Source organism: Emydura macquarii, unplaced genomic scaffold (genome assembly GCF_026122565.2).
Source record: "Emydura macquarii macquarii isolate MOO-44397 ecotype Brisbane River unplaced genomic scaffold, CSIRO-AGI_Emac_v2 contig_2246, whole genome shotgun sequence".
NCBI lineage: Eukaryota > Metazoa > Chordata > Testudines > Chelidae > Emydura > Emydura macquarii.
In genome coordinates, this window is record NW_027132383.1 from 3,756,428 (window position 1) to 3,781,150 (window position 24,723).

A 24,723-nucleotide genomic window follows, 5' to 3' on the forward strand; every position below is an offset into this window, starting at 1 on the left:
AGAAGAAGAAAAGGAGGTTACCTGTAACTTGAAGTTCTTTGAGATGTGTAGTCTCTCTCTGTATTCCACTTCCTGCCCTCCTCCTGTGGATCTTTTGGATTTGTGGTGGAGAAAGAACTGGAGATGTGGTTCGTCCACCCCGTCTTTTATCACCTAGGATGAAACTGTGACATGAATCAGGGCGCATGTGTGGACCATCGGGTATTACTTTCAAATTCTCCTGCTTCAGATGCAAGATGTGCATGCGTAAACCCTCAGTGGAATACAGATAGGGACCACACATCTCAATGAATCTCCAGTTACAGGTCAGTAACCTCTGCTTTGCAGATCATATAAATTACTTGAGATAGTTAAGTCCAAAGCTGCGTGCAAAGATTTACAAAGGGATCACACTAAACTGGGTGACTGGATTGATAAGTGCAAAGTAATGCATATTGAAAAATGTAATTCCAACTATATATACAAAAGGATGGGGTTTAAATTAGCTGTTACCACTCAAGAAAGAGATCTTTGAGCCATTGTGGATAGTTCTCTGAAAACTTCTGCTCAATCTCCAGCAACAGTCAGAAAAGCAAAAAAAAAAAAAAAAGTTAGGAACCATTAGAAAAGTGATAGCTAATAGGACAGAAAATATCATAATGCCACATATAAATCCATGGTACTCCCACCCTATAGTACAGCATGAAGTTCTGATCATCCCTTCTCAAAAAAGCTTTATTAGACTGGGAAAAGGACAGAGAAAGGCAAAAAAAAAAAAATTAGGTGTATGGAACAGCTTCCATATGCCTGTTCAGCTTACAAAAGAGACAACTAAGGGACAATATGATAGAGGTCTATACAATCATGAATGGTGTGGTGAAAGTGAATAAGGAGGTGTTATTTACCCCTTCACATAACACAAGAACCAAGGGTCACCCAATGAAATTAATAGGCAGTAGTTTTAAAACTAATATAAGGAAATACTTCTTCACACAACACACAATCTGTGGAACATGTTGCTAGCGGATTTTGTGATGGCCAAAAGTAAAACTTGGTTAAAAAAAGAATTAGATAAGTTCATGGAGGATATGTCCATCAATGGCTATTAGCCAAGATGGTCAGTGACTCAACCCAATGCTCTGAGTGACTTTGACTGCCAGAAGCTGGGATGGGATGGCTCACTTCATACATTGCCCTGTTCTGTTCATACCCTCTGAAGCATGTGGCACCGGCCACTGTTGGAAGACAGCATACTGAGCTAGATGGACCATTGGCCTGACCCAGTGTAGCCATTCTTATGTTCCTAAAGTGGGGAAGTAAAAATTAGATTCTAGAGAGGGACTCAAGTTATGCTTAGAATTTAACCAGATCCAGTAAGGGTGAAGGTTGCATCTTGTTCCTTCTCCCTCTGATCAGGATATCTTTTGGGATGACAGGGCCAAAAGCCCACCAATGCGAGAGGTGATCCAGGGCTTATCATGATGAAGATTATTCAGACCACACAAGCTCAATTTAATTTAATAAAGAGGCAAAATAACCTCTAGAAAAGCACTGTCCCAAAGTGATGGCAACCTTGTTTGAGCAGATTCCCCTTACCCAGTGATTCTAGATTCACTTTACCCAGTAATTCCAGTTATAGCCATTCCCTTTTGTCCTTAGCACAACCTTGATCTGTCCCTATATCAATTTTGTCACCCAAGACCCCTTATCACATTTTAGTTTAAACTCATCCAGTTTGTATAAATCTTTAACTTCTCATTTTACAATTTTCTAGAACAGACTGAGCTGGTCTTTTACCTTTCACCTCTCTTAGATAAAAAGTCTAACAGATCACCATATCTGGGATCAGGAAGGAATTTTTCCCCAGATCATATTGGCAGAAACCTTGGATGGTTTTCGCTTTCCTCTGCATCATGGGACACACGTCACTTGGAGGTTTAAACTAGTCTAAATGGTGGATTCTCTGTAACTTAATGTCTTTAAATCATGATCTGAGGACTTCAGTAACAAATAACAGCCAGCAGTTAGGAGTCTATTACAGGAGTAGGTTAGGTTCTGTGGCCTGCAATGTACAGGAGGTCAGATTAGATGATCATACTGGTTCCTTCTGGCCTTAAAGCCTATGAGTCTATAAATCTATGAGAATATAGACCTACTCTGAACAATATGTGCCCATGGAAGGAGAGGGGAGGTCCTGCCCGTCAGCTTGCCAGGGCTCTGTCTGCCGTTGAGTGGGGAGGATCATCAGCTCATCTGGCCTCCATCCCCCCTGGCAGGGTCATGCCCACTGGCTCCTCATGGCTGTGTCCCTGATGTGTGGGGAGGGAGGTCTGCTTATCTTGTCAGCACACCTGGGCTCTGTCCCAGGTAGGGCAGTGATGTTTGCCCATTAGCTCCTAGGGCTTCATGCCCGTGGAGGGACAAGTCTGCCCACAGCATCTATTCAGTGTGAATCTGGCTGTTGACTCCTGGAGATCTGATCCCAGGCCTGCACTCAGATCCTGTGGGGTCCATCTCCACAGGGGGTCTGCACATTGGCTACTGGGGGTTCCCATCCACAGAGAAATGAGAAGGTGAAGCAGTTGTAGGTTCTCTGAGGTTATAGCCTTGAAAAAAGGTAAGGGAAAGGTTTTGCTATTGGAAAGGAAGTGATTGAGGACAGGTTGGAAGGCATCAAGGCTGTAAAAGGAGTAGATGCTAAGAGCTTGGGAGAAGTGCATCTTCAGGGAGTCAGCAGAAAAAGACAGTTACAGAAACTGTAGGACTCTCTTGCAGAGATTGAGAGAGACCCTTAGAGGGAAAGGACTTACCTAGAGAGTGTTCCTGTGGGCCTTGGTGGCTGTGGGAGTCACTGCTGGCAGCCTGCTCTGCAGCTCTCCCCACTCATATGGGTCTGTCTCATTTTGACAGCTCGTAAACTGCAGCAGAAACGGGCCCTGCTGTTGGAAGAGGAAGAGGAGGAAGAGGAGGATATGGGAAAGCCAATGCCCGATATGAGTATGCACTCCAGTGTCGTCATTGAAGGAGTGGAGTACAAGATCAAGAGACTAAATGGAAGGAGCATCCAGTCCCCAGCAACTCGGTAAGACCAACTGGCAGCTCAGATCCAGCTTTGTTTCCTAGGAGTATGCCTAGGAGATCTGAGCAGGCCCCACCACCTTGGGCGGAGGGAGGGGGAACTGGGTGTCACAAGGCATGCAGTTTGTCTCCAGGTCCTTCTTCTTCTCAAATGAGCGGCTGTCTGATCTTAGTTACCTGAAGTCTGTGATTGTAGTTGTGGCTAGCTCGGGACGCACACATCTTTGCTGATCCTGTGCCAGGCCCCGCCCTTTAGGCTCTTTCTTGATGCCTGGGTCTGCTGGAATCTCTTTCCCTAGGCTGCAGTACTACATTGGTGCTGCTTCTCTGGTTCCTTGCCATGCAGCTTTGCCTCACAGATGGAGAATTGGGCTTCAAACTGAATAAAGCTCAGGTTGCTGCCTTTGCATTTTCTCAGAATCTTGTTCTGACTCTTTCCTCTGAAACTGTGGCAGGGCCAGGTTGCTGGCCAAAGGGCCACACATCTTCATTCTGTGCGCTTTGATTGAGTCTCCTCAGGCTGCCTGACCACACTAGGGATAGCTCCAGTTTGTGCTCTCCGTCTTCCCATTAGCATTTGTCCATCCAGTCTCAAGTCCAGAAACACCTTGCATAACACCTGAATGCTGAGGGTTTCCTCTTCCCTCCACCCCCTTGTGCTAAACTGGTCTTACAAACACTAAAGAAGGGCAGCAGCTCAGATAGCTTCATTCTGTGAAGGTGGGATGGAGATAGCACTATGGCTGTCCCTTGGGTGGGCTGAAGGGTGGTGGGCCAGTCCACACTACAATGAGCTCTGTGGCACCCAAGCCACTAGCTCAGTTGCTCCTTGGTCTGATTGCTCACTTGGTCTCCAGTGAGTTTAATAGCAGGAAGGTACTGAGGGTGGGAATAGGCTACAACTCCTCTCCCTCATCAGCTCCCTGTCTCTGGCTTGGTTGGGGATTGGCAGCTGTTGGCAGTATTGTTATAGGAAATAAGATCTTCAGTTGCTTATTCAGGGTCAAATTCTGTGCTGCTTTATACTGGGGGCACACTGGGTCTGATGGGATTCCACAGAGGGTGGATCACTCAGAATGCAGCCCTTAGCCCAGGTCTGCCATCACTTATTTCTAGAGGGCTGCCTGAGGGCGGACTTTGTGCCTTCATAGCGATCTGACATAAACAAAGGGAAAGCAGGAAGCAGTCAGCCACCCATCACAACATGGAGGCTGGAGGGAACAGGGCTGGAATTAGGAAAGAACTGGCAGGTGAGCACAATAATTCACAATTGATGCAGTGGGCCAGGGTGACACAGTCAGACCTTTGCATGAGGAAGATGAGTTTGATGGCCTGTCTGAGGTGAGATAAATGCATACATCAGAGAGGATGCAGTGCAGTAATGGAGATGGGACATGATCAGGGCCTGGACCTGTTGAGAGCTCTTGATGTCAGAACAGAGAGAAAGGTTAGCGTTTCGAGATTCTGAGGAGAAATCTACAGCCTGCATGTAGGAGAGGGGGATGGCTCCCAGATTACAAGGAGGATGTTGGCAGTCTCAGTGATAACAAAGACCAGGCGGAGTGAAGAGGATGTGTACCTATCAGCCTGCTCCCAGCCTCTACAGGTTCTGCTGTAGGATATGGGAGGTTCTCCTCATCTTCCCATGAACTGTGAGTTCTAGTTTCACCAATTGACCTGGTTACCAGGTGATTCAATCCTACAGATCCCTGCTCACATGCCCCCGAAGGCTTCCTGCCCCAGGCAGATAGGACTGGAGGGATAAGCTCTATGTGCATGATATCAAAGCTATCAGGCAAATGCATCAAGGGCCACATCACTTAGCTGAGCTACAATGTCTGCTTCTTGTGGCTCTGATCCACGGGAAGGGGGGATTTGTGCTCTGAACTTTCCAGGGTATGCACATCTCCAGCATGCTTAGCTGACATGTCTGTGTTGCTGCCAGGATCGCTGAGGCAGATGAGCACAGCAGTTCCCAGAGAAACTCACTAGAGGAAGGATTCAAGCCTGAGCAGAGGCCTAACTCCATGTCTGGGTAAGAGGGGATGCTGGAGGGAGAGGAGCAACACTGCACTGCAACAGCTCCTGCTGCTTCCCTGTCTGCTCCCCATGGACTGCCACATAGTGGGCCTGACCTGACCCCTCTGCTTTTCAGCAGGGAATGGGGGCAACAGGCAGGATTTGGTGGAGGTGCGGGGTATGGGGCAAGGACCTTTCTTGGAAAGAGATGTGTGGGGGGGCATGGGTTGGGTACAGGGCAGGATCACTTCTTAATGAAAGCCAGGAGTTTGGGGGGTTGGGTCCTTCATTTGAGGAGATTTGGGGGGCTCAGGACTCTGGGCAGGGTACAAGATGGAGCCTCTCCTTTGAGGAGGAGAGAGCAGAAGGTCTGGGGATTTGGGGGTGGGCTGGGCCAAATCCGTTGTTATTCCTGGCCTCTCTTCCCAGACTGATCCCAGTTTACCCAGGAGGGGGCGAGCCAGGGGCACCTGTGCGAACAGCTAAAGCTGAGCGACGGCACCAGGAGCGATTGCGGATGCAGAGCCCTGAGTTCCTGAGTACCCAGGAGAAGGAGCTGTCTCCAGCTGAGCGCCGGGCCCTGGAGGCAGAGAAACGAGCCATGTGGAGGGCAGCACGGTGAGTTAAGGGGAGCCTACAATCCCTCTTTCTTCACTAGCAGAATCTGGTGTTTTGTCATTGAATGTGTAGCATCCGAGAGAGGAAACATTTAGATCATCTCCTGGGACCCGTGATAAGAGAGGGTGTAGTGGCCAGAACTCCTGGGCTTTATTCAAACACAGTGCACAGGCCTATCTGCGTATTCAGTCTTGTCTACTTCTGACAGGAACCTGAGTGGTTCATCTCTTCTTTACACTTTAGCAACACTTGTGTAGGTCTTCAGGACAATGAAGTCTCATTATATTGAGTTCAGCTGAATCAAATGTATGCCCCGCTCAGACACTGACTTTCATGTGACTTTGGGCAATCCCCTTCCCTTTCTTTGCAGCTGTTATTCTCACCTGTCTTATAGTACCAGGACAAAGGGACATTCAGTGAAACTTAAAAGTGGCAAATTCAAAACTAATAAAAGGAAATATCTTTCTACTGACATAAGGTGTGATTAGACTGTGGAACTCATTGCCACAATATGTTATTAAGGCCAAGTTCAGATAAGGATTGAACACTTATATGGATAACAAAAATATCCAAAATTATAACAGTGAATGCAAGCAAACATTTTAGAAATAAGATAAAACCTCCTGCTTCAGGATTTAAACCAATCTCTATTAGGAGTTCGAATTGGACCTTTATGGGGGCAAATTATGCCACAACTGTTACCGCCAGGTTTTGTGCCCCTTACTCTGAAGCACCTGGTGCTGATCACTGCTGGAGCAAGGATGCTGGATTAGACTGATATTGGGTCTTATCCAGTCTGGCAATTCCTATGTTCCTATGTATGTTGGGGGAATGCTACTGACCTTCTTCAAATGGAGACTATGAGGATGAATGTATTCATGTTTGTAAAGTCTTCCAGAGCCTTGGGTGGAAGATGCTGGAGCCAGTACATTGGTTGATATTTGTCTCTGTTTTGGGGATGGAAAGCTGAGAGTCCTGTGTTGTTAGAAAGATCACATAGTATTATTGTACCTTTTGTAGTTACTTAAAATCAGATTGAACAAATGTTCCCAGCACCAGGACTCACAGCCCTTTCCCTCCAAAGATGATGCCTCAGCAACAAGACTCCCATTCTTTCCTTTGAGGGGATGTTTCTTCAGCCAGATCCATCTTCCAGCCAGGACATTCTTCCATAGCACTTCCTTAATTTCACTGCATCTTGTGACATTCTGAATAATCTCTCCCTATAAATCTGTCCCTCTGTTACCCAGGGTTCCTCGACCCAGTGTCTTTTAGTCTCATGAGTCGGTATTGGGTTATAAACCAAGGAAATGCAATACTTCCCCCTGCTATTATATGGTTGGCAAAAGACAAGTCAAAATCAAGTGCTTTAACTTAAAGCTTTACTTTATGATCTTAGCAATTCCCATTAGAAGCTTTATCACAGTACATACACATACAATAGGTATTAGAGCACCCCAGAAGTTAGGGTACCTGATAGCTACCCCCACAAGTCTGAGGCAGTCTTCGGGTGATTCAGTCACAGATTTCTGGATGGCCGGTCCTTCCATCTGTGTCTGGAGATCATTCAATGTATCCATGAAGTGATCCGGTGACTCAGATTCATTACCTCCCTCTTGTACCCCAAAAGTTACAGAGACATACATGTCAGTCAAGAAAAAATGTTACATAGTTGACCAAACAAATCAATCACTAGGCAGAAGCAGAGTTAGAGACATGTCACTAAAAAAAAAGAATTGTTAAGCAAGCAGTCTTGAGCTGTTAGTCTGGTATCTAGATTTCCCCATAGCTGCAGTTCTTCTTTGAGTACTTGCTCATGTCGATTCCATTCTAGGTGTGTGTGCGCTCATGTGCATGGTTACTGGAATATTTTTCCCCTTAGCAGAATCCGTGGAGCCAGCTCTGGTGCCGCGTGCTCATGCCATGGTATATGAGGCACCGCCAGCCACACACCCTCTCAGTTCCTTCTTTCCGCCAGTGACGGTTGCTGGAACTCCCCTCTGACTTGCAATTGCAAGTGCGCAGTATCGTTCTGTTAGTTAGGTTTCCTTTTTTCTTTTTTCTTTAATTCAATTATAATCGTTGTAGTTAGTGTAAATAGTTTAAGGGCTTTTGCCTATATTGGGGCGTGCCCCTTCCCCCAGGGTTCAAACCCTGCAGTACCTGTAACAAGCCGTTCCCACTTAGTGACAGCCATGACAGCTGCGTGAAGTGTCTGGGGGAAGCACATAGGAAGGATAGGTGTATAGTTTACAAGGGCTTTAAGCCAAGGATGAGAAAGGACAGGCTGAAAGCCCTGATAATGGACGCAGCAGTAAGGCCAGCCTCGGAAGCCTCTCATGCCGATTCGGTGCCAAGCACATCTGCCTCGGTACAGAGCATGCAGCCGCCACCGAGTGCCTCGTGGCATTGCTCCTCATCACCGTCATCAAGGCAGAGGCAGAAAAGCATCGCACGGAGAGAGGCCATTCCCCGACACTGAAAAAGCCCAAGAAAGGGCTCCGGGTGCAGGACCCTTGTCAGGCCAGCTGCCCGTGTTGGGACATCAAGACCAGGGCTCTCCATTCAGAGCACCATCCCCAATGAGGGAGCCACCCCCAACTCCAGCGAGCTTAAGGGGTCCCCTCCAGATGACTATTCCATCAACGCTGGAGGCGTTTCAGGCAGTGAGGGCCCTCATGGCCCTACTGTTGCCTCTGACACTCAGGCATCCCTCAGCCCCGGATAGAGGGAAGGTGCCGGTGTCAAAGGGAAAGCCCCCGATGGGCCCTCCACAGTGGTCACATCACTCACCCGATCCATGACAGTGCTCGGCATCCTCGGTACCGCAGTTGCCGGTGCGAAGGAGGGCCCCATCCTTGCGGCACCGATCATCGAGATCCTTCTTATGATCCCCTGCATTGGCATGCTCGCACTGATCGTGTTCCCACAGCACCAGTTCTCAGCTTCCTGATACCAGTCCCAGGCGCCTTGGCACCGGACTTGGGAGTCACGGCACTGTTCCCCGGCTCCATACCGCTTTCCAAGATGGTGCTTGTTGGAGCATGACCAACCCTGAGACTTGAGGCATCGGTCTCCTTCCCCATGGCACCATTCACCGGTACCGCAGGGTAGTCAAGCTGAGGTACCGACAGCTCCATACTGGTCTCACTGGAAGAGTCCTGCTTCTCTACTTTGGAGGGGGAGCTTAGTCCTAGACTAAGCCACAATCACCATCACAAGGCGCATAAGGTTGGGGAAGTACCTCCAGCATCAGACTGGCCCCAGGAATGGCCATATTGGAATCCATGGGGTCTCCCCGTGGCGCCAGGTCCCTACTCATACTTCAACGAAGCATTCTTTGGTACCACGGACCCCACAAGAGACCCAGGACTTTGCATTGGACCACAGTTCCGTGTCTCAGGCGACCACATCAGCCCAGGCTCAAGAGGAGAGTATACCTCCTCCTGCCCTACCATTCTCCTCTTCGTCCCCGAACAAGGCAGTCACTACAGAACCCTTGGTAGTGTTGGACAACTTCAGAGCCCATCAAGAGCTCCTCCAGAGGGTGGCTTCCAACCTGGGCCTGGAGGAGGAGGAACTCAAGGATGCCTCTGACACTGTTTTACATCATGATGTGCTGGCAGCTGCAGCACCGGCCCGGATCACACTACCAGTGCATGAAGGGGTGCTTAAGATGGTCAGGTCCCTGTGGCAAACACCATTTTCATTGCCACCAACATCCAAAAGGGCTGAAAAGAACTATTATGTCCTGGCTAAGAGATCTGAGTACCTCTCTCCCCCCTCTGGATCCCTTGTAGTGGCCACAACTAACAAAAGGGATAGGCAGGATCAGCCAAGTTCCACCCTGAAGAACAAGGACTCAAAACAGTTGGACTTGTTTGGTCGAAAAATTGATTCTACAGCCAGCCTTCAGTTCAGAATTGCCAACCAGCAGGCCCTGCTGGGGAGGTACAATTATAATATCTGGAACTCGCTGGTTAAGTTCACTGAATTGTTGCCTTAGGAATATTCCCAGGACTTTGCTATGATATTAGAGGAAGGGAAGACTGTGGCCAGAGTGGCCCTGCAGGCAGCACTGGATGTAGCGGATTCGGCAGCAAGATCCATGGCCTCCACTGTATCCATGCGCCAATGTTCATGGCTACAGTCTTCTGGTCTGACCCAAGAGGTGCAGCAGTCAATTCAAGATCTCCCATTTGATGGCAGTGCACTTTTCTCAGACCAGACGGATGTCAGGCTCCACAGACTAAAAGACTCCAAAGCCACCCTGTGCTTGTTGGCCTGTACGCTCCACAGTCCTTGAGGAAATAGCTAATACATCCCAGAATGATCTTTGCTTTCTTTGCACAGTTGACTGTTGACTCATATTTAGCTTGTGATTCACTATGACTACCAGATCTCTTTTCGCAGTACTTCTTTCTAGGCAGTCATTTCCCATTTTGTACGTATGCAACTGATTGTTCCTTCCTAAGTGGAGTACTTTGCATTTGTTCTTATTGAATTTCATCCTATTTACTTCAGACTATTTTTCCAGTTTGTCCAGATAATTTTGAATTTTCATCCTATCCTTCAAAGCACTTGCAACGCCTCCCAGCTTGGTATCATCCGCAGACTTTGTAAGTGTGCTCTCTATGCCATTATCTAAATAATTGATGAAGATATTGACTAGAACCAGACCCAGAACTGATCCCTGCAGGACCCCACTCAATATTCCCTTCCACCTTGACTGTGAACCATTGATAACTACTCTCTGGGAATGGTTTTCCAACTAGTTATGCACCTATCATATAGTAGCTCCATGAAGTTAAACTGACTGGTCTGTAATTCCCCTTGTTGTCCTTATTCCCTTTTTTATAGATTGGCACCATATTTGTCCTTTCCCAATTCTCTGGAATCTCTCCCCTCTTCCATGACTTATCAAAGATAACTACTTTTCAAAGATAACTACTAATGACTCAGATATCTTCTCAGTCAGCTCCTTGAGCATATGATGTATTTTTTCAAACCCTGTTGACTTGAAGAGATCTCATAGAATCATAGATATGGGTTGGAAGGGACCTTAGAAGGTCATCTAGTCCAACCACCTGCTCAAAGGAGACCAATCCCAACTAAATCATCCCAACCAGGGCTTTGTCAAGCTGCACCTTAAAAAACTTAGACATCTAACTTGTCTAAGTAAATTTTAACTTGTTCTTTCCCTATTTTAGCCTCTGATTCTATCTCATTTTCACTGGCATTCACTACGTCAGACGTTCAATTGCTATTAATCTTTTTGGTGAAAACTGAAACAAAGTCATTTAGAGTTCTGCCATTTCTGTATCATGTCCCCCTTCAGCCTTTTCTTCTTTGTACTAAACAAACCCAATTTTTTCAATCTGCCCTCACAGATCATGTTTTCTAGACCTTTAATCATTTTTGTTCCTCTTCCCTTTGAGATTTTTCAAATGCTGCACACTGCATAAGAGACTCTGATTCCGCAGGAGAGTAAGTGACTTTTCTTTCCCAGGCTTCACTGATATTTCTTTTGTTGCTGGGCTAATTGCAGACTGTGCTTGAAATACAATTCTAGCTATTGAATGCAAGATATCCTTTCCATCAGCGATCTCTACATCGTTGTTTATATTATCTTCTCCTTCACGGATGAGATTTCCAATAGAATGAAGTGGTATAATTCCATTTGGTGAAAGAACAGATTCAGGACTATTTAGAACAGCTGGACATGCAGAACTCCATCAGCCGGATGCAGTGCAGCCGAAGGTGCTGAGGTAGTTCACTTATGTGATTGCAGAGCCATTGGCCATTATCAACACACCCACAAGCACATCACACACCTGACCTGAGCACATAGGTCAGTACTAAATATTTGTTGATGTTGTTGAGGTTGTAGTAAAGGTATGGCATTATATTGTGAGGAGGATGAATGTGTAGTGTGTTTCCTTCTCTGCAGTAAACTTCCTCCTGCCCCAGCAGAGTCTGTCACTACCCTTAAGGGGCTTTTAACCTAATCCCTTTTAAACACAGTTTTTGTTTGTGGAATATTAATTAATGAAAGGAGAATCCTCCCATGCAGGGTAGGTGAATAAATGCTGCTGAGGGACCTCCCACTCCCAGTGCCCTACTTCTTGCATCTAAATTGTCAGCCCTAAAGTTGCATTAACATTGAATGCTTTATTTGGAAAATAACCACTGGGCATTGCATCATTCCCATCTTATTAGAAAGTATAGCCCGATTTGCTAGTGGGTATACACCCCATGCGCAGCACTAAACTTTCTAATTACATGGCCTGATGGATAAGGCATCTGATTTCAGATCAAGAGATTGAGCGTTTGGATTTCTACATTGCATTGTAAATGCAGGTCTGTGGGATCTGAGGCTGTGGACTTGGTGTTTCCAAGCTCATGCTTGAGCATCCACACTGTGTTGTAAACATGGGGTTACAGTTGCTGGATCCAGATCTTATAGACGTGCTAATGCCTTCTGACTTGGATCTGCGACTTGAGCTACATACACACTGCAAAATGACAGGGCTTGGACCTGAGTCACAGTGGGAATTAAGCTGTGACCCACTCCCCTCAGTCCTGAGTGGTTACTGCCCCAAGTTAGTGATTCTTTTGTGGATGGAAGTGAGGCTTTGGCTCAAACCTGGGTCAGATGCCAGACAGTGTAAACATACCCTTTGAGTCCCTTTCTGGTTGTTTTGTCCTTTTTTGGAGGTCAGACTGGATGATCTAGTAGTCCTTTCTGGCCCTAAAATCTGTGAGTAATTATGACACTCCATTATTATTGCAATGTCCAAGGGACTCCTGACTCAGAAAACCCCACATTCTTTCTCCGCCTTTCCCCAGAGCGGTTACGTAGCATTTCAATTCCACAGCATTCTTGGGTTTTTTGCTGCCAATTAAAGGCCCTGCTTGCTCTGGGTTTAGAGACCCTTGAGGTGGGATTTTGTCCTTGTCTGCTTGCTATTTCTCCATGGCTGTGTCTGCACTGACAAAGAGCCTGTAATTCACCATATTTTAGCTCCCCCCAAATGATATGACATGATGCCACAGACACCTGAGCTGAGTCTGCTTTACTGCTTCCTGTGTTACTACTATGAAAGTAGCTGCACTTCTGGAGAATCACATCTCCTACATTTGCCAAAGTTGGCTCAGCCCTAGGTGCAGTGTAACAGCGAGCAGGGGCCAGGGCTCTTTTCTCACTCCAAGGGGATCCCCATGTACAACTCCATGAGCTGGTTGGTAGACTGAGGTTTAGTTGCCCTGCAGGTGGTGCTACAGTCTCAGTAACCTGTATTTCTTATATTGCACAATGCAGATTATATTACTTTCTTTCTAATCTTCTGTCTTCTGCTTCTTTCCAGTTCTCTGCCGTATGTGCTGTCATGTCCCCACCACCAACACACCCTGTTGTGTCTTCCTCCTACTCCCTCTGCCATGAGTACCCTGTCAGGGGACACACCCATACCCACACGCTGGTACCTGGGCCCTGTTGGGACATAAGCACTCCTGGTCTCATCCACTTGTGTGCCCAACACTCCCCCCCACCCAATCACTGGCATGAGTCCCCTTTAAGGATACATACACACACCTACTCTGGCACGCATGTCTTAGGAAGTGTGTGTCTGAAAGGTCATGGGCACATGCCAGTGGGGGAGAAGTGTGACCAAAAGGGGGCGATACACATCTTGTGAACTCTTCCACATCTCCTCACGTGAACACACTTTTTCCCAATGTGTGCCTGTGCCCTTTTGGATACACACACATCCAGCATGTGGCAAATACACCCCTCCGTTGGGTGCTTGTCCGTTATCCTGAGCCTCCTTTCCTTTCTGACAGACATGCACAGACACACACACACCCTAAGCATGCATCCACCTTATTTGCCTCAACCCCTCCCACTTGTGTAAGCACCTTGTTGGTTCCTCCCCATCTCTGGCTTGCCTGCTGTGTGTAGTCCCTCCCACCTAACTGCTAGGGCTGGGAAGGGCCTTCTCCAGGGCAGGTTATTCCTGAATTGCACACCAGAGTGTTCGTGCCCTGCTCTATGAAGTAGCTGGTGCTGGCCAGAGAGGAGCCTGGTCTGATCCTAGCCAATGCCTGCATCAGCCCCTCACTCCTCTCTCCTGGGTACATTCCAATCTCTCTTTCTCTCTCTCTCTCTGTGGTCGCCTGCTATGATGTTCATCACCACTATCTCCTCCTCCTCCTCCTCCTCCTCAGATCCTCCACTCTTGAAGACAGTATTAAACAGTACGAGCAGGATCTGGCCAGGAAGCTGTACCAGTCCCGACAGCGGGCACCTGCACCAGGGGCCAGGCCAGCTCAAATATCTAGCCCAGTGCAGAGTCACGTCTCAAGAACCCCTGGGTCAGGAAGTCAATTCAGGTGTGCACAGCCCCTGTCCCTCCAGTTGCATGTTCAACAATTGTTATCTGTATTCCTGCCGCCTACTGCAGCTCTCTCTGCTGCTGCCCGAGGACTGGGGAGAAATACCCTCCCCTTGTAGTGTGCTAGTGCCCATTGCTCCCTGGTTTTGCTGGCTGGTGGCAGTTATCTAACCAATGAGAAGGAGAGGATCTCCAGCTTGGGAAGCATCTACTGCTAAATCCTGAGCCCATCCTTCCATAGTCAGTTCCGAATTTTATAAATTCCAGAAGATGGACAGGATGCAACTGCACCGATGGAGCATGGGGGAGATCAGAGAGCCTGAAAAAGAACCTATGCCCTTGTGGGTTATACCTGCAGTTCCCCTCCTCCAGTCCTGGCTTGGATGGCTCCCCATCATATTCCCAGACACCTCTGGAGAGCCCTGCAGCTTCTCAGTTGGTGTGCAGCTCTATGCTGTGTCTGTCCCAGATGTGTGTGTGTGTGTGTGTGTGTGTGTGTGTGTGTGTGTGTGTGTGTGTGTGTGTGTGTGTGTGTGTGTGTGTGTGTGTGTGTGTGTGTGTGTGTGTGTGTGTGTGTGTGTGTGTGTGTGTGTGTGTGTGTGTGTGTGTGTGTGTGTCGGGGAAGTTAATGGCTGATTATAGCAAATTCAGCTGGTTTCTGAATTCTCTCCTATGCTGACTTTCTCTGTCTGCCATCAACATATCCTCGCCATCTCCACAGAGGGAACAAGGGAGACAGTTCTCTGTCCCCACCCTCCCACATTCAGCCCCATGGCTTGGCTGCTGGGCACAAGGAAGGCATTACTCATAACCTTCTTCTGTGGAGAAGGCAATGATGCTGATGTCCACTTCCCTCCCTCCTTCCCCCGAGGCAGGATGAAGTCTCTGGAGCAGGATGCCCTGAAAGCCCAGATGGTGATTGCCAAGTCCAAGGAGGGAAAGAAGCGCAGCACACTGGAACAGCTAGCTGAATCTCCTTCACCTGCTCCCACCCCCTCCCCAACGCTTCCAGAAGGTACTGTATGTCATGGCACCCCAAAAGTGAGGTTCACCACATTGCTGGGGAATAGACCCCAACATCTGTGCTCTAGCCACGATTCTCCCAGATGTCCCAGACACAGGCCTGCTGAGAGCGAATTCCCGTCTTCTTCTAGGCTTAGGGGGTACTTCTAAGATCGGGTTTGACTCTTTCAACCAGGATAGTCCTCGCTTGTATGATACTGAAAGAGCCCCTTCCTGTTGTAATGGCATTCTTCAGGGAACCCAAGCAGAAGAAACCCAACACCGTAGCCCAAGGAACAGGAGAGAGAAATGCCCTTGTGCTGCGAGGGCAGATCTCTTGGCTTGGTATAGCCCTTTATTGCACTTAGGCATGGTGCCAAAAGGGTGCATAATGGATTCTTTACTAACCAGTGCCTCTGCCTCTTCTTTTGCAGATTGCAGCCCCAGGAATGTCACTTCACCAGGGAGGCTGGTATGAGTTGCTGCCACTCCCCTCTCTATCTTGTCTCTAAACCTGGGATATCCACTCGCTGGCCCTCCCCTGACCCACGGAGAAAAGAATGATCCTTACAGCTGGGATGTGGGATCCCCACTCACAGATTCATCCTAGACCTGGGTCCATGACACACGCAATGAGAAGGAGCTACCTGGCCCTGTGAGCTCAGCCTTGCCTGTTGCTGAGAGCCCCAGTTTCGCAGCTGAGATTTGGTGTCATTTCCTGAGGTTCCCATTTCACTTAGCTGTGAACCCATCCCTTTCCCACACCTTCACTTCCATTCCCCCTCTGCTGCTTCAGCTCAGCCTCTGCACTTTGCACTCAGCAAACTTTTCACTCCTGAGACGTGCTCCAAGCCTTAGAATACCTACTCCCCAGTTGTTGCTGTTGTCTATTATTTGCATTACAGTGAGATCTGGACGCTCCAGCTGAGCTCAGTACTGGACACCACATGCACAGTGAGAGACAGTTGCTGTCCCACAGTGCTCACTGTGTGCAAAGACAAGACAAAGGGGAGAGTGGAAACTGAGGCAAAGAGAAGGGAAGAGGCTTGCCCAGGGTCACACAGTAGAACCAGGAATATATGGAGGTTTGAAATCCTGGTGTCAATCATTGATTTCAATGTAATCAGGATTTTCCCCAGTTCAATGCATGATCCAGTGGACCACACTATATATGTCCTGGTTTTAGGACATTCCTGTCCTTTGCTGGCCCTGAGCCTCAGAGCATGAAGGATTGTATCCCAGAGATGATTTGTTACAGCAGACCATTGTTCATGTGGGTCCTGGTGCCACCTTTCACAGATGGAAGGTGTCACCATCCCCTTTATCTAAACCATTCCTTCTGTCCCTGGTCTCCTGATAGGGCTCTCCCAATGCTGCAGCCCTCTGTTTGCTGCTGTTCTCTCTCTCTCTCACTCTCTCTCTTTCTGTCTCTCTCCTCTCTTGCTGTCCCTTCCAGTCCATGTCTGAAAAGAAGTTTGACTACCGGGAATTTGCTGCTATTCCTTCTTCCAAACCTGTTTACGAAATCCAGGTATAAGTTGCATGCAGAATTCCTGTTTGTCACGCACTTGCCAGCTAATCAATCAGGGTCTGATTCTGGTTGGCGAGCCCTCAAGTGAAGCTCTGTTATGTGATTTGGAAGCCAAAAAGAGGCTGCCTCGGGGTGGGGATGTGTATTGTGGGGAAAATTTCTTTGGAACATGGCAGAATTTTGGTATACTTGACAGAAAGTGTGTGAATCTGGCATTCCAGCAGGCGGGATCCTATCCCACCTCTTGGGACATCTGGAGACCAGATCATTCATTCATTACTCTTAGCAATCATGCCAGAGGGTCTCTGAAGCTCATGCTACTGGTGGAGCTGAGACAAACAGCACTGATGATGCTGAGGCAGTCTTCCCTGGGATTAAATGGAAACCTGACTATCTGACATGCTCATGGCCTTTGGGCATCTCCAAGAAACTCATCTGTATTCAACAGAACATGTCTATCCTCACTAGCGACTTTGAAGATCTCACTTCCAAGTAAAAGTCATTCATAGATTTTAAGGCCATAAAGGACCATTTTGATGAGTGATGCCAAAGCTTCCCAGGAGTTTATTCTCCAGCTGACTAGGAATTAAAAGTTCCTTTTGCCTAGTTTAAGAGAAACCTCACAATCTATTGAATGTTTGGGCACAGGACATTGTGCCCAACTCACAGTTGTTGCAGCTGCAGCTCCCATGGAAAACCAGAGAGTTTATGCCAAGCAGAACTCCCATCAGAGCCATCCCTAGGGTATGACGAATCGGGGCAACCGCCCCAGGCCCCACGCTTTGGGGGGCTCTGTGCTTCAATGTCACAAGAGTTGCCAAGCCCTGCCCTAACAAAGAGCAGACGTACATCCGAAAACGTGACCAAACCTACCCAATTTTTTTTACTGCAACAAAGATGGCAGATTTCCGGATTCAGTCATGTGGTGCTGGAAATTCAGGAGGCAACTGGGCCCAAAACATGCAAAAATGACTTGCGATGTTGAGGGGGTTTACACAGTGTGATCTTCCCTGGGTCCCGCACCCACCTAGGGATGTCTCTGACTCCATTTACCTTTCCATCCTCTGTTCCCCAGACTCATTAGGTGAGGCAGCTGCTGCTAATGAGAGAACGGGAACCATTCAGCACCTGACGAGGAACCAGAGAAACAGAATCATTGAGACAGGAAACTATTCCTCAGAGGCCCTTTCCATGCAGGATGCAGTGGTGTGGTATGAGCAGTGCCCTCTATCTGTGCTGTAAGAGCAACCCTCTGATATATCAGTTCAAGGCTTTTATTACTAGCAGTCAAATGGAATTGTGGAAAAATCAATCCAAATGACAAAGAGCTTGATTTTTTTTTTTTTTTAATATTAAAACCTATGGATTTAAATCATCCATTTTTAGCACTGTTAAAATATCACCACAGACCTGCCAATGCTTTTAGGTTTACCAAACAGGACTTACATGCAAAAACCTTGATGCCAAACTCCTTGAGTGGGAGACAGTTGACCCTGACATAGTTTAAAAAAGAGCTAAACGCCAGGAAACTAGAACAAAAGAAATACTGGGACAAGAATGCCGAACAGTTACTCCATTGCAAGTAGAAGGAATATTAACTTCAACCCAGAATGTGGCTCGCAACTGCCAAGGAAACAGCTGTACCAGCAGCACCAATGTCACATCAGAACCCCTGAGGGTCAGTCCTAAGCGAGGAACTTGAGACATCTCCACAAAGCCAAAGGGGACACTAAAGCTCTGTTTTCTGTGGACATCCAGAATGCTGCTGACAGAAGGAACACACACCCAGCCAGTCACTGACAGTGAGAAACATCAGACGCAACAAATACAGGCTCCTGGTCCACCTCAGCAGCTGGATGGACCATGGCAGAGAAACTGAGAAGTAGCCTTGTGATGAGAGCCATTGGGCCTCAGAGATAGCAGGAATGGACAGGTGTCTCAAGTAGAGAATAATCCTCTCACCTGTGCTGTGTTAGGTCATCTCCCCAATCTCCATCTTAAGTGTCGCTGTCTGGGTGTGTCATTAACAAGCTGTTTTTTTGAAGTGGCTGCTTTGGCCGATATTAGCATTAATTTACATTTGATTTTCAAAAAGGAAGATGTTACAATAGCCACCTTGGGTATTAACTTTGTTTCCCTGGCCCCATGTCACAAGATGGGGTGGTGGCCAGGAAATAAAGATCAGTTTCCCGCTATTCATTTATTGCAGTGGTATTTAATCTGCTTATCAAGAGGCAAAGATCTCAGGTCTAGGAAGTCTCCGAGTTCATCCCCTAGAGCTAGACTGGCGTTAGCAGAGTTCCCATCTTGAAGAGTTCAACGCAGCTACTCAGGCTTTAGTCTATACTGTTACCCAGGTTATCCTTTAGCTACAATTTTGGCCACTCTCAGGTGGTTACTGCTCTATGGTCTCTAAATGTCTTCATTGTGCACACAGGCAGACATATTTTTCAGACACCTGTGCCAGATGAAGAGAGAGGGACAGAAACTTAAGTGCTGGTGTTGGGAAATTACTGCTGAAACAGACAGAAACATTATTTTTTCCAAGCCTATGCTAAGATGGTAATACAGGCCAGCAGAGCATTCTTCCCACAGGCTACCATGGTCCTGCCTCCACTGGGAGAGGGCACACCCAGAGATTGGCAAGGCAGTCACAGACCAGGAGATCTTCTGGAACTCTCACACTATAATGGCTGTGAGTAATACTTCCTATCATCTTTGAGTGGCTGGGAGACCACATCCCTTCTTGGCATTAATCACACCGGCCTGCCAGTCTACTTGGATTACAGCAATGCTATTTACCTACACTATAAAGCATCAATCCTGAGGAAACTACACTGGAGCAGTAGCTGCCTCCTCAGCAACCCAGGTCATTTCAGGCCCTTGCTCCACTTGCTGCTGGCTCCCAGAGAGACCTGCAGCTAACCCAAAGTCTCTGTCCTTGTTTCCAAAGCATGAACAGTCTGGAATACCTGAGGATCATCTCACTCTCCAGGACCTGACCCACCCTCAGTGATTCTGCTCCTCAGGCACAATAGGTGAAACTTGAGCGTGCAGGAGATGGTGCTTCTTGGGGCTCACCCAAGACAGTAGGACTCCCTCCTGCAGAGCGTAGGAACTACCACAAACCCCTCAAAGCTGTCTAGTTCAAATGCAAAGCACACTTGCCCCTCGTGACTTGTCTGTGCCTAGATAGCCCACCTGAAAATGCCAAGGTCAGGGCAGGCTGCAGAAGGAGAGCAGATTCTCCCACCACTGGTAGGTAACACAAGTTAGATTTTCTGACTAGTCACAAACAATGATTCTGATCCCTTCCCTTCCACCTCCCCCCTTCGCAATTATCAAGAAGCTACAAGAAGTTACGCAGCCCTCTTTATTACATCTGGCTCCCAATCAGCAATTAGGTCCAGTAAAGAGTTTAAGGTTATTTAAAACTTATTTCCTTTATCAGAATGTTCTCCTGATCTCCAAGGGGTCAGCCACAGTACCAGATCAGTATAAGTTTGGATCTTACCCAAAAATACCACGCTGCCAGCCAATCCTTTGGTAACTAAAGGTTTATTGTAAAAGGAAACAAACAAACAAGAAGAGAGGTGGTCAAAGCAATCAGATACATACATCTGTCTTCAAAGTGCATATATATCAGATTCTCAGCAGAATTGTGAAGTTTGCAGGTTTGTACGGTTCCTCTGCTGTACATCCAGTACTGTATGGGTCTCAGGCTCAGTCCTTTGTTTTACAGCTTCAGATGTAGAATAGTTGATCCAGAGGTAGGAAGGAAGCAGGAATGAAGAGAAGATGGAGATGGTGCATCTGCGTTTTATAGTTTTTGCCATGAGGCTTGTACTTCCTTTATCCCAAACACAGCCACACAGCACATGGCATGGAAAAGCCTCAGAGTTCCCTGTCTGTAGGCATGTTCTTACATATCCTGGTGACTCATAGAGTTTAGCCCCTGGGTTTTTTCACTGGATTCATTGTACAGTTGAGTTCCCTTGATGGACCATTAAGCAGGCTTAGTGCTGCTGCCATCCTGCATGGAGATGTCACCCAGAAACACAGCACAAGTTTGAGATACCAAACATATTTAGAACTCATAATACAAAACTGATTCATCATATAAACGTGCTTACCAATCTTAGCGAATCGTGACTTTTCCATCAATACCTTGCATGACATATCGGGTACAATATTTATTACAATTCTCTAATATTATAAATGGTCACCCCTAATCCAGATAGTGTCACACCCCTCCCCTCCGAAACAACAGCACAGAACATGTCATTGAATAATAACGATAACCTGCCTGCTCACATGCTCTCCTCAGGATGGGGAATGAGGAGGTGCACAGTGGGGGCATGGTGGGTGCTGTTCATATATGTTTGTGTAACTCCAAGCAGGCACTTGTTTCCCTAGCAATGGATACACCATACAACATTGAATAGCATAGACTAGTGGAGGCATTATCAGGGAAGAGAGAGCTCCTTTACTCACTAGAGTACTCTGAGCTTATTGCTCCAGAAAGCCACTTACCCAAGAGCTCAGAGATTCTGTATTCAGGACAAGCTGGTAGGGGCTGACGTGCTAGGTCCCTGTGCCTCCCCATCTAGCAATGGTCCTAGTCCCTGGATCACCTCAAGGCTCATAGCACTGAGCAAAATTAGTTTCTTTTTAATTGTTTTGAGTCCCACCCTGGCCTGAATCCTAAGGCAGGGGGTGTCAGGAGGGATCTCTTGCAGAGAATTCCATTCGCTGAATGTGCCTCAGCTCACTGAGGCGCACCTGAAACTAGTAGGAGTACTGGAGTGCCACAATCGCCGGCTGGCTGCTGCCACACCTGGGCTGTCGGGCCTTCCTGCCTCATCTGAGGGAAAGAGCTCACTGAACCAAAAGAGAATGGATTCTGCTGCTGAGGAAGCCAATCTGACATGCTGTGGATGAGAGTCCAGGGCCTTCAGAGGGACTAGATTCCCATTGCTCTTGTCCTGCTCCCCATATTCTGTCCTCCTTACCCCTCCTGTCCTACCATCTCTCTCACTCTCTCTTAATCCAACTAGGGTAGCAAGGGGATACTATTGCTGGACACTCTACCTTCCTCCCCGAATCCAGACAATGGATGTGGGCTGTGCTCAAGCTGCCCAGCTCTGGCACGGAGCATTAACATGGGGTCATTTGCTCTTTGCTGAATACCCTGTTTGAGCCCCTCTGCCACCAGAGCCCTTGAGGGAGTCAGCAGTTGGTGAAAGGCTCTGTCTAGCAGCAGTATCTCTGGTGCTGATGCGGGGGCAGGGGATTGGGGAGAATTATTGATACTAAAGCAACCCCGAGCCTGATGCTCACTGGCCTCTGCTCTCTTCTCTTCCAGTCACCCGAAGCAGTCGACAGTCTCAGATACATGGATGACACAAATAGCACAGGTGAGTTGCTGACCTAGCAACAGGGAGCCATACACTCCCAACCTCCCCACATCAACCCTCCCAGCCACAGTCCTGGGGAGTCTCCAGTTTGTTCTGCTGCCTGAAGCATTTCTGTCCCATTCTAGATTGAACCCTCCAATCCAGCAGCACTGAATTGTGGGTAGGATTTTTCAGGATGACTGATCTGCTGGGAGTATTGTGTAGTGAGCATGCCCCTGTGTGTCCCCTGCCTATATCCCAGAGCGTTGAGGGTCTTGCCTCCTGCAGCTGAGTTTGGTGTGCAGTGTGCATGCCCCAGCATGTCCCCTGGGTCTATTGTAGGTGGGAGTGGAGAGCCTGGCTGCCAGCAACAGGGAATGGTAGGCACAGGGTAGGTTGCAGAGCTTGAGAGCATTTGAACACTTGAGACCCAGGATTCCTCTTCGAATCTATGTGCATGTGAATCCCACTCAAAGTGGATTTTTGACCAGCAGTGTCTAGCATGCACCCTGCATGTCTTTTTTTTCATTTAACTTTCACAAAAAAATATTTCTCTCTTTCTCACTTTTGCCTCGTTGGTGCCTCATGCCAATGATGGACTCAGTGCTCCAACTTTAAGCCCTGTCCACCATTCAATGTGCTTATTCCCCCGTGATTGAGCACTGTTGGTGTCTCTTCTGTCTGAGTGAGAGCCATAGAATCATCAAAGTTGAGGGTTGGAAGGCACCTCAGGAGGTATCTAGTCCAACCCCCTACTCAAAGCAGGACCAACCCCGACTAAATCATCCCAGCCAGGGCTTTGTCAAGCCATACCTTATAAACCTCTAAGGATGGAGATTCCACCACTTCCCTAGGTAACTCATTCCAGTGCTTCACCACCCTCCTAGCAAAAAAGCTTTTCCTGATAACCAACCAAGACCTTCCCCTCTGCAACTTGAGACCATTGCTCCTAGTTCTGCCATCTACTACCATTGAAGACAGACTAGCTCCATCCTCCTTGGAACGCCCTTTGAGGTAGTTAAAGGCTGTTATCAGATCCCTCCTCATTCTTCTCTTCTGCAAGCAAAACAAGTCCAGTTCCTTCAGCCTTTCTTCATAAGTCTTGTGCTCCAGCCTCCTAATCGTTTGTATTGCCCTCTGCCGGACTCTCTCCAATTTGTCCACATCCTTCCTGTAGTGGGGGGCCCAAAACTGGACACAATACTCCAAATGAGGCCTCACCAGTGCCGAATAGAGGGGAATAATCACTTCCCTCGATCTGCTGGCAATGCTCCTACTAATGCAGCCCAATATGTCATTAGCTTTCTTGGAAATAAAGGTGCACTGTTGACTTCTATCCAGCTTCTTGTTCACTGTAACCCCCAGGTCCTTTTCTGCCAAACTGCTGTCTAGCCAGTCTGTCCCCACTCTGTAGAGGTGCCTAGGATTCTTCTGTCCTAAATGCAGGACTCTCCACTTGTCCTTTGAACCTCATCAGATTTCTTTTGGCCCGATCCATCTAGGTCACTATATCTTATCCCTGCTCTCCAGCGTATCTACCACTCCCCCAAGTGTATCACTCCCCCCAAACTTGCTGAGGATGCAATTCACCCCATCCTCCAGATCATTAATGAAGATGTTGAACAAAACTGGCCCCAGAATTGACCCCTGGGGCTCTCCACTTGTTACCAGCTGCCAACGAGACATCAAGCCGTTGATCCCTACCTGTTGAGCCTGATGATCTAGCCAGCTTTCTGTCCATCTTACAGTCCATTTATTCAGTCTATAATTCTTTAACTTGCTGATAAAAGTACTGTGGGAGACAGTATCAAAAGCTTTGCTAAAGTCGATGTATATTATGATCACTACTTTCCCCACATTCACAGAATCAGTCATCTCATTATAGAAGGCAATCAGGTTGGTCAGGCATGACTTGCCCTGGGTGAATCCATGCTGACTGTTCCTGATCACCTTCCTATCTTCCAAGTGCCTCAAAATGGATTCCTGTAGGACCTGCTCCATGATTTTTCCAGGGACTGAGGTGAGGCTGACCATGTCCCAGAGCAACACTCGGTGTATTAGCCGTTCTTCCCCCAGGACTCGTCGTTCTTGAGATAGCCAACTAAAACACTTCCTCCTGACATTATCCATTAGAGGAGCAATGGATCCCAAAGGAGGTCCCTCTCACTCAAAAAAGGCACTTTCTCCCACTGGCATACTGACCGGGGAAGAGGGAAGGGTACCAGCCGGGCCCTCCATGACATACATAGGGCAGGAGGTACAGAAGGCTCTCAGCGGGAGAGGCGAGCGCCGCGTGGCGGGTAATTGCAAGGGTGGAGAACTGGCACGAACACCAGAAAGTCCCCGGGGCGCAGAAGGAGGAATGTGATGTGTCCCCTCCACAGGTACAGACCCCCCCTTCCCTGGGGCAGCTGGGAGATGATGCCATCTGGTGGGAGCCGGGCCCCCTCCTGTCTTGTGCAGGGTGCACGTGAGGCCTGGGGAAGTGGTGGGGGGGCCCGCAAATGTAAGCATAGGGCACTGGAGACCCATAGTACACCACTGCTTTCTCTTCAGAGATCCCCTTCAGTCAGTGCCTTGTAATTAGGGATGTGACTTCTAAGGTCAGTTCTACACTACCACTTATGTCAGGGGTTCCCAACCTTTTTGGCCCAAGGAACACAGATGTCATTGTTATAACCCTGAAGGGCCACCGGTCTCCAACAGC

At 47.9% G+C, this 24,723-nt stretch overlaps 1 protein-coding gene across 23 annotated transcripts in view; it reads left to right on the top strand.

The window, feature by feature from the left end:
- Nucleotides 1–24,723, top strand: part of SCRIB (scribble planar cell polarity protein) — a 216,294-nt gene that overhangs the window by 176,403 nt on the left and 15,168 nt on the right. For 13 of the 23 annotated variants that reach the window (XM_067560190.1, XM_067560191.1, XM_067560192.1 and 10 more), the window contains 8 exons: nt 2,890–3,061; nt 5,003–5,092; nt 5,506–5,694; nt 13,921–14,085; nt 14,963–15,102; nt 15,524–15,561; nt 16,546–16,620; nt 21,986–22,037. In XM_067560190.1, the coding sequence (XP_067416291.1) occupies nt 2,890–3,061; nt 5,003–5,092; nt 5,506–5,694; nt 13,921–14,085; nt 14,963–15,102; nt 15,524–15,561; nt 16,546–16,620; nt 21,986–22,037 (921 nt within the window). Of the gene's footprint in view, nt 1–2,889; nt 3,062–5,002; nt 5,093–5,505; nt 5,695–13,920; nt 14,086–14,962; nt 15,103–15,523; nt 15,562–16,545; nt 16,621–17,695; nt 17,859–21,985; nt 22,038–22,162; nt 22,198–24,723 lie in introns of all 23 variants that reach the window. The other 10 variants (XR_010922039.1, XM_067560197.1, XM_067560196.1 and 7 more) reach the window with 10 other exon arrangements.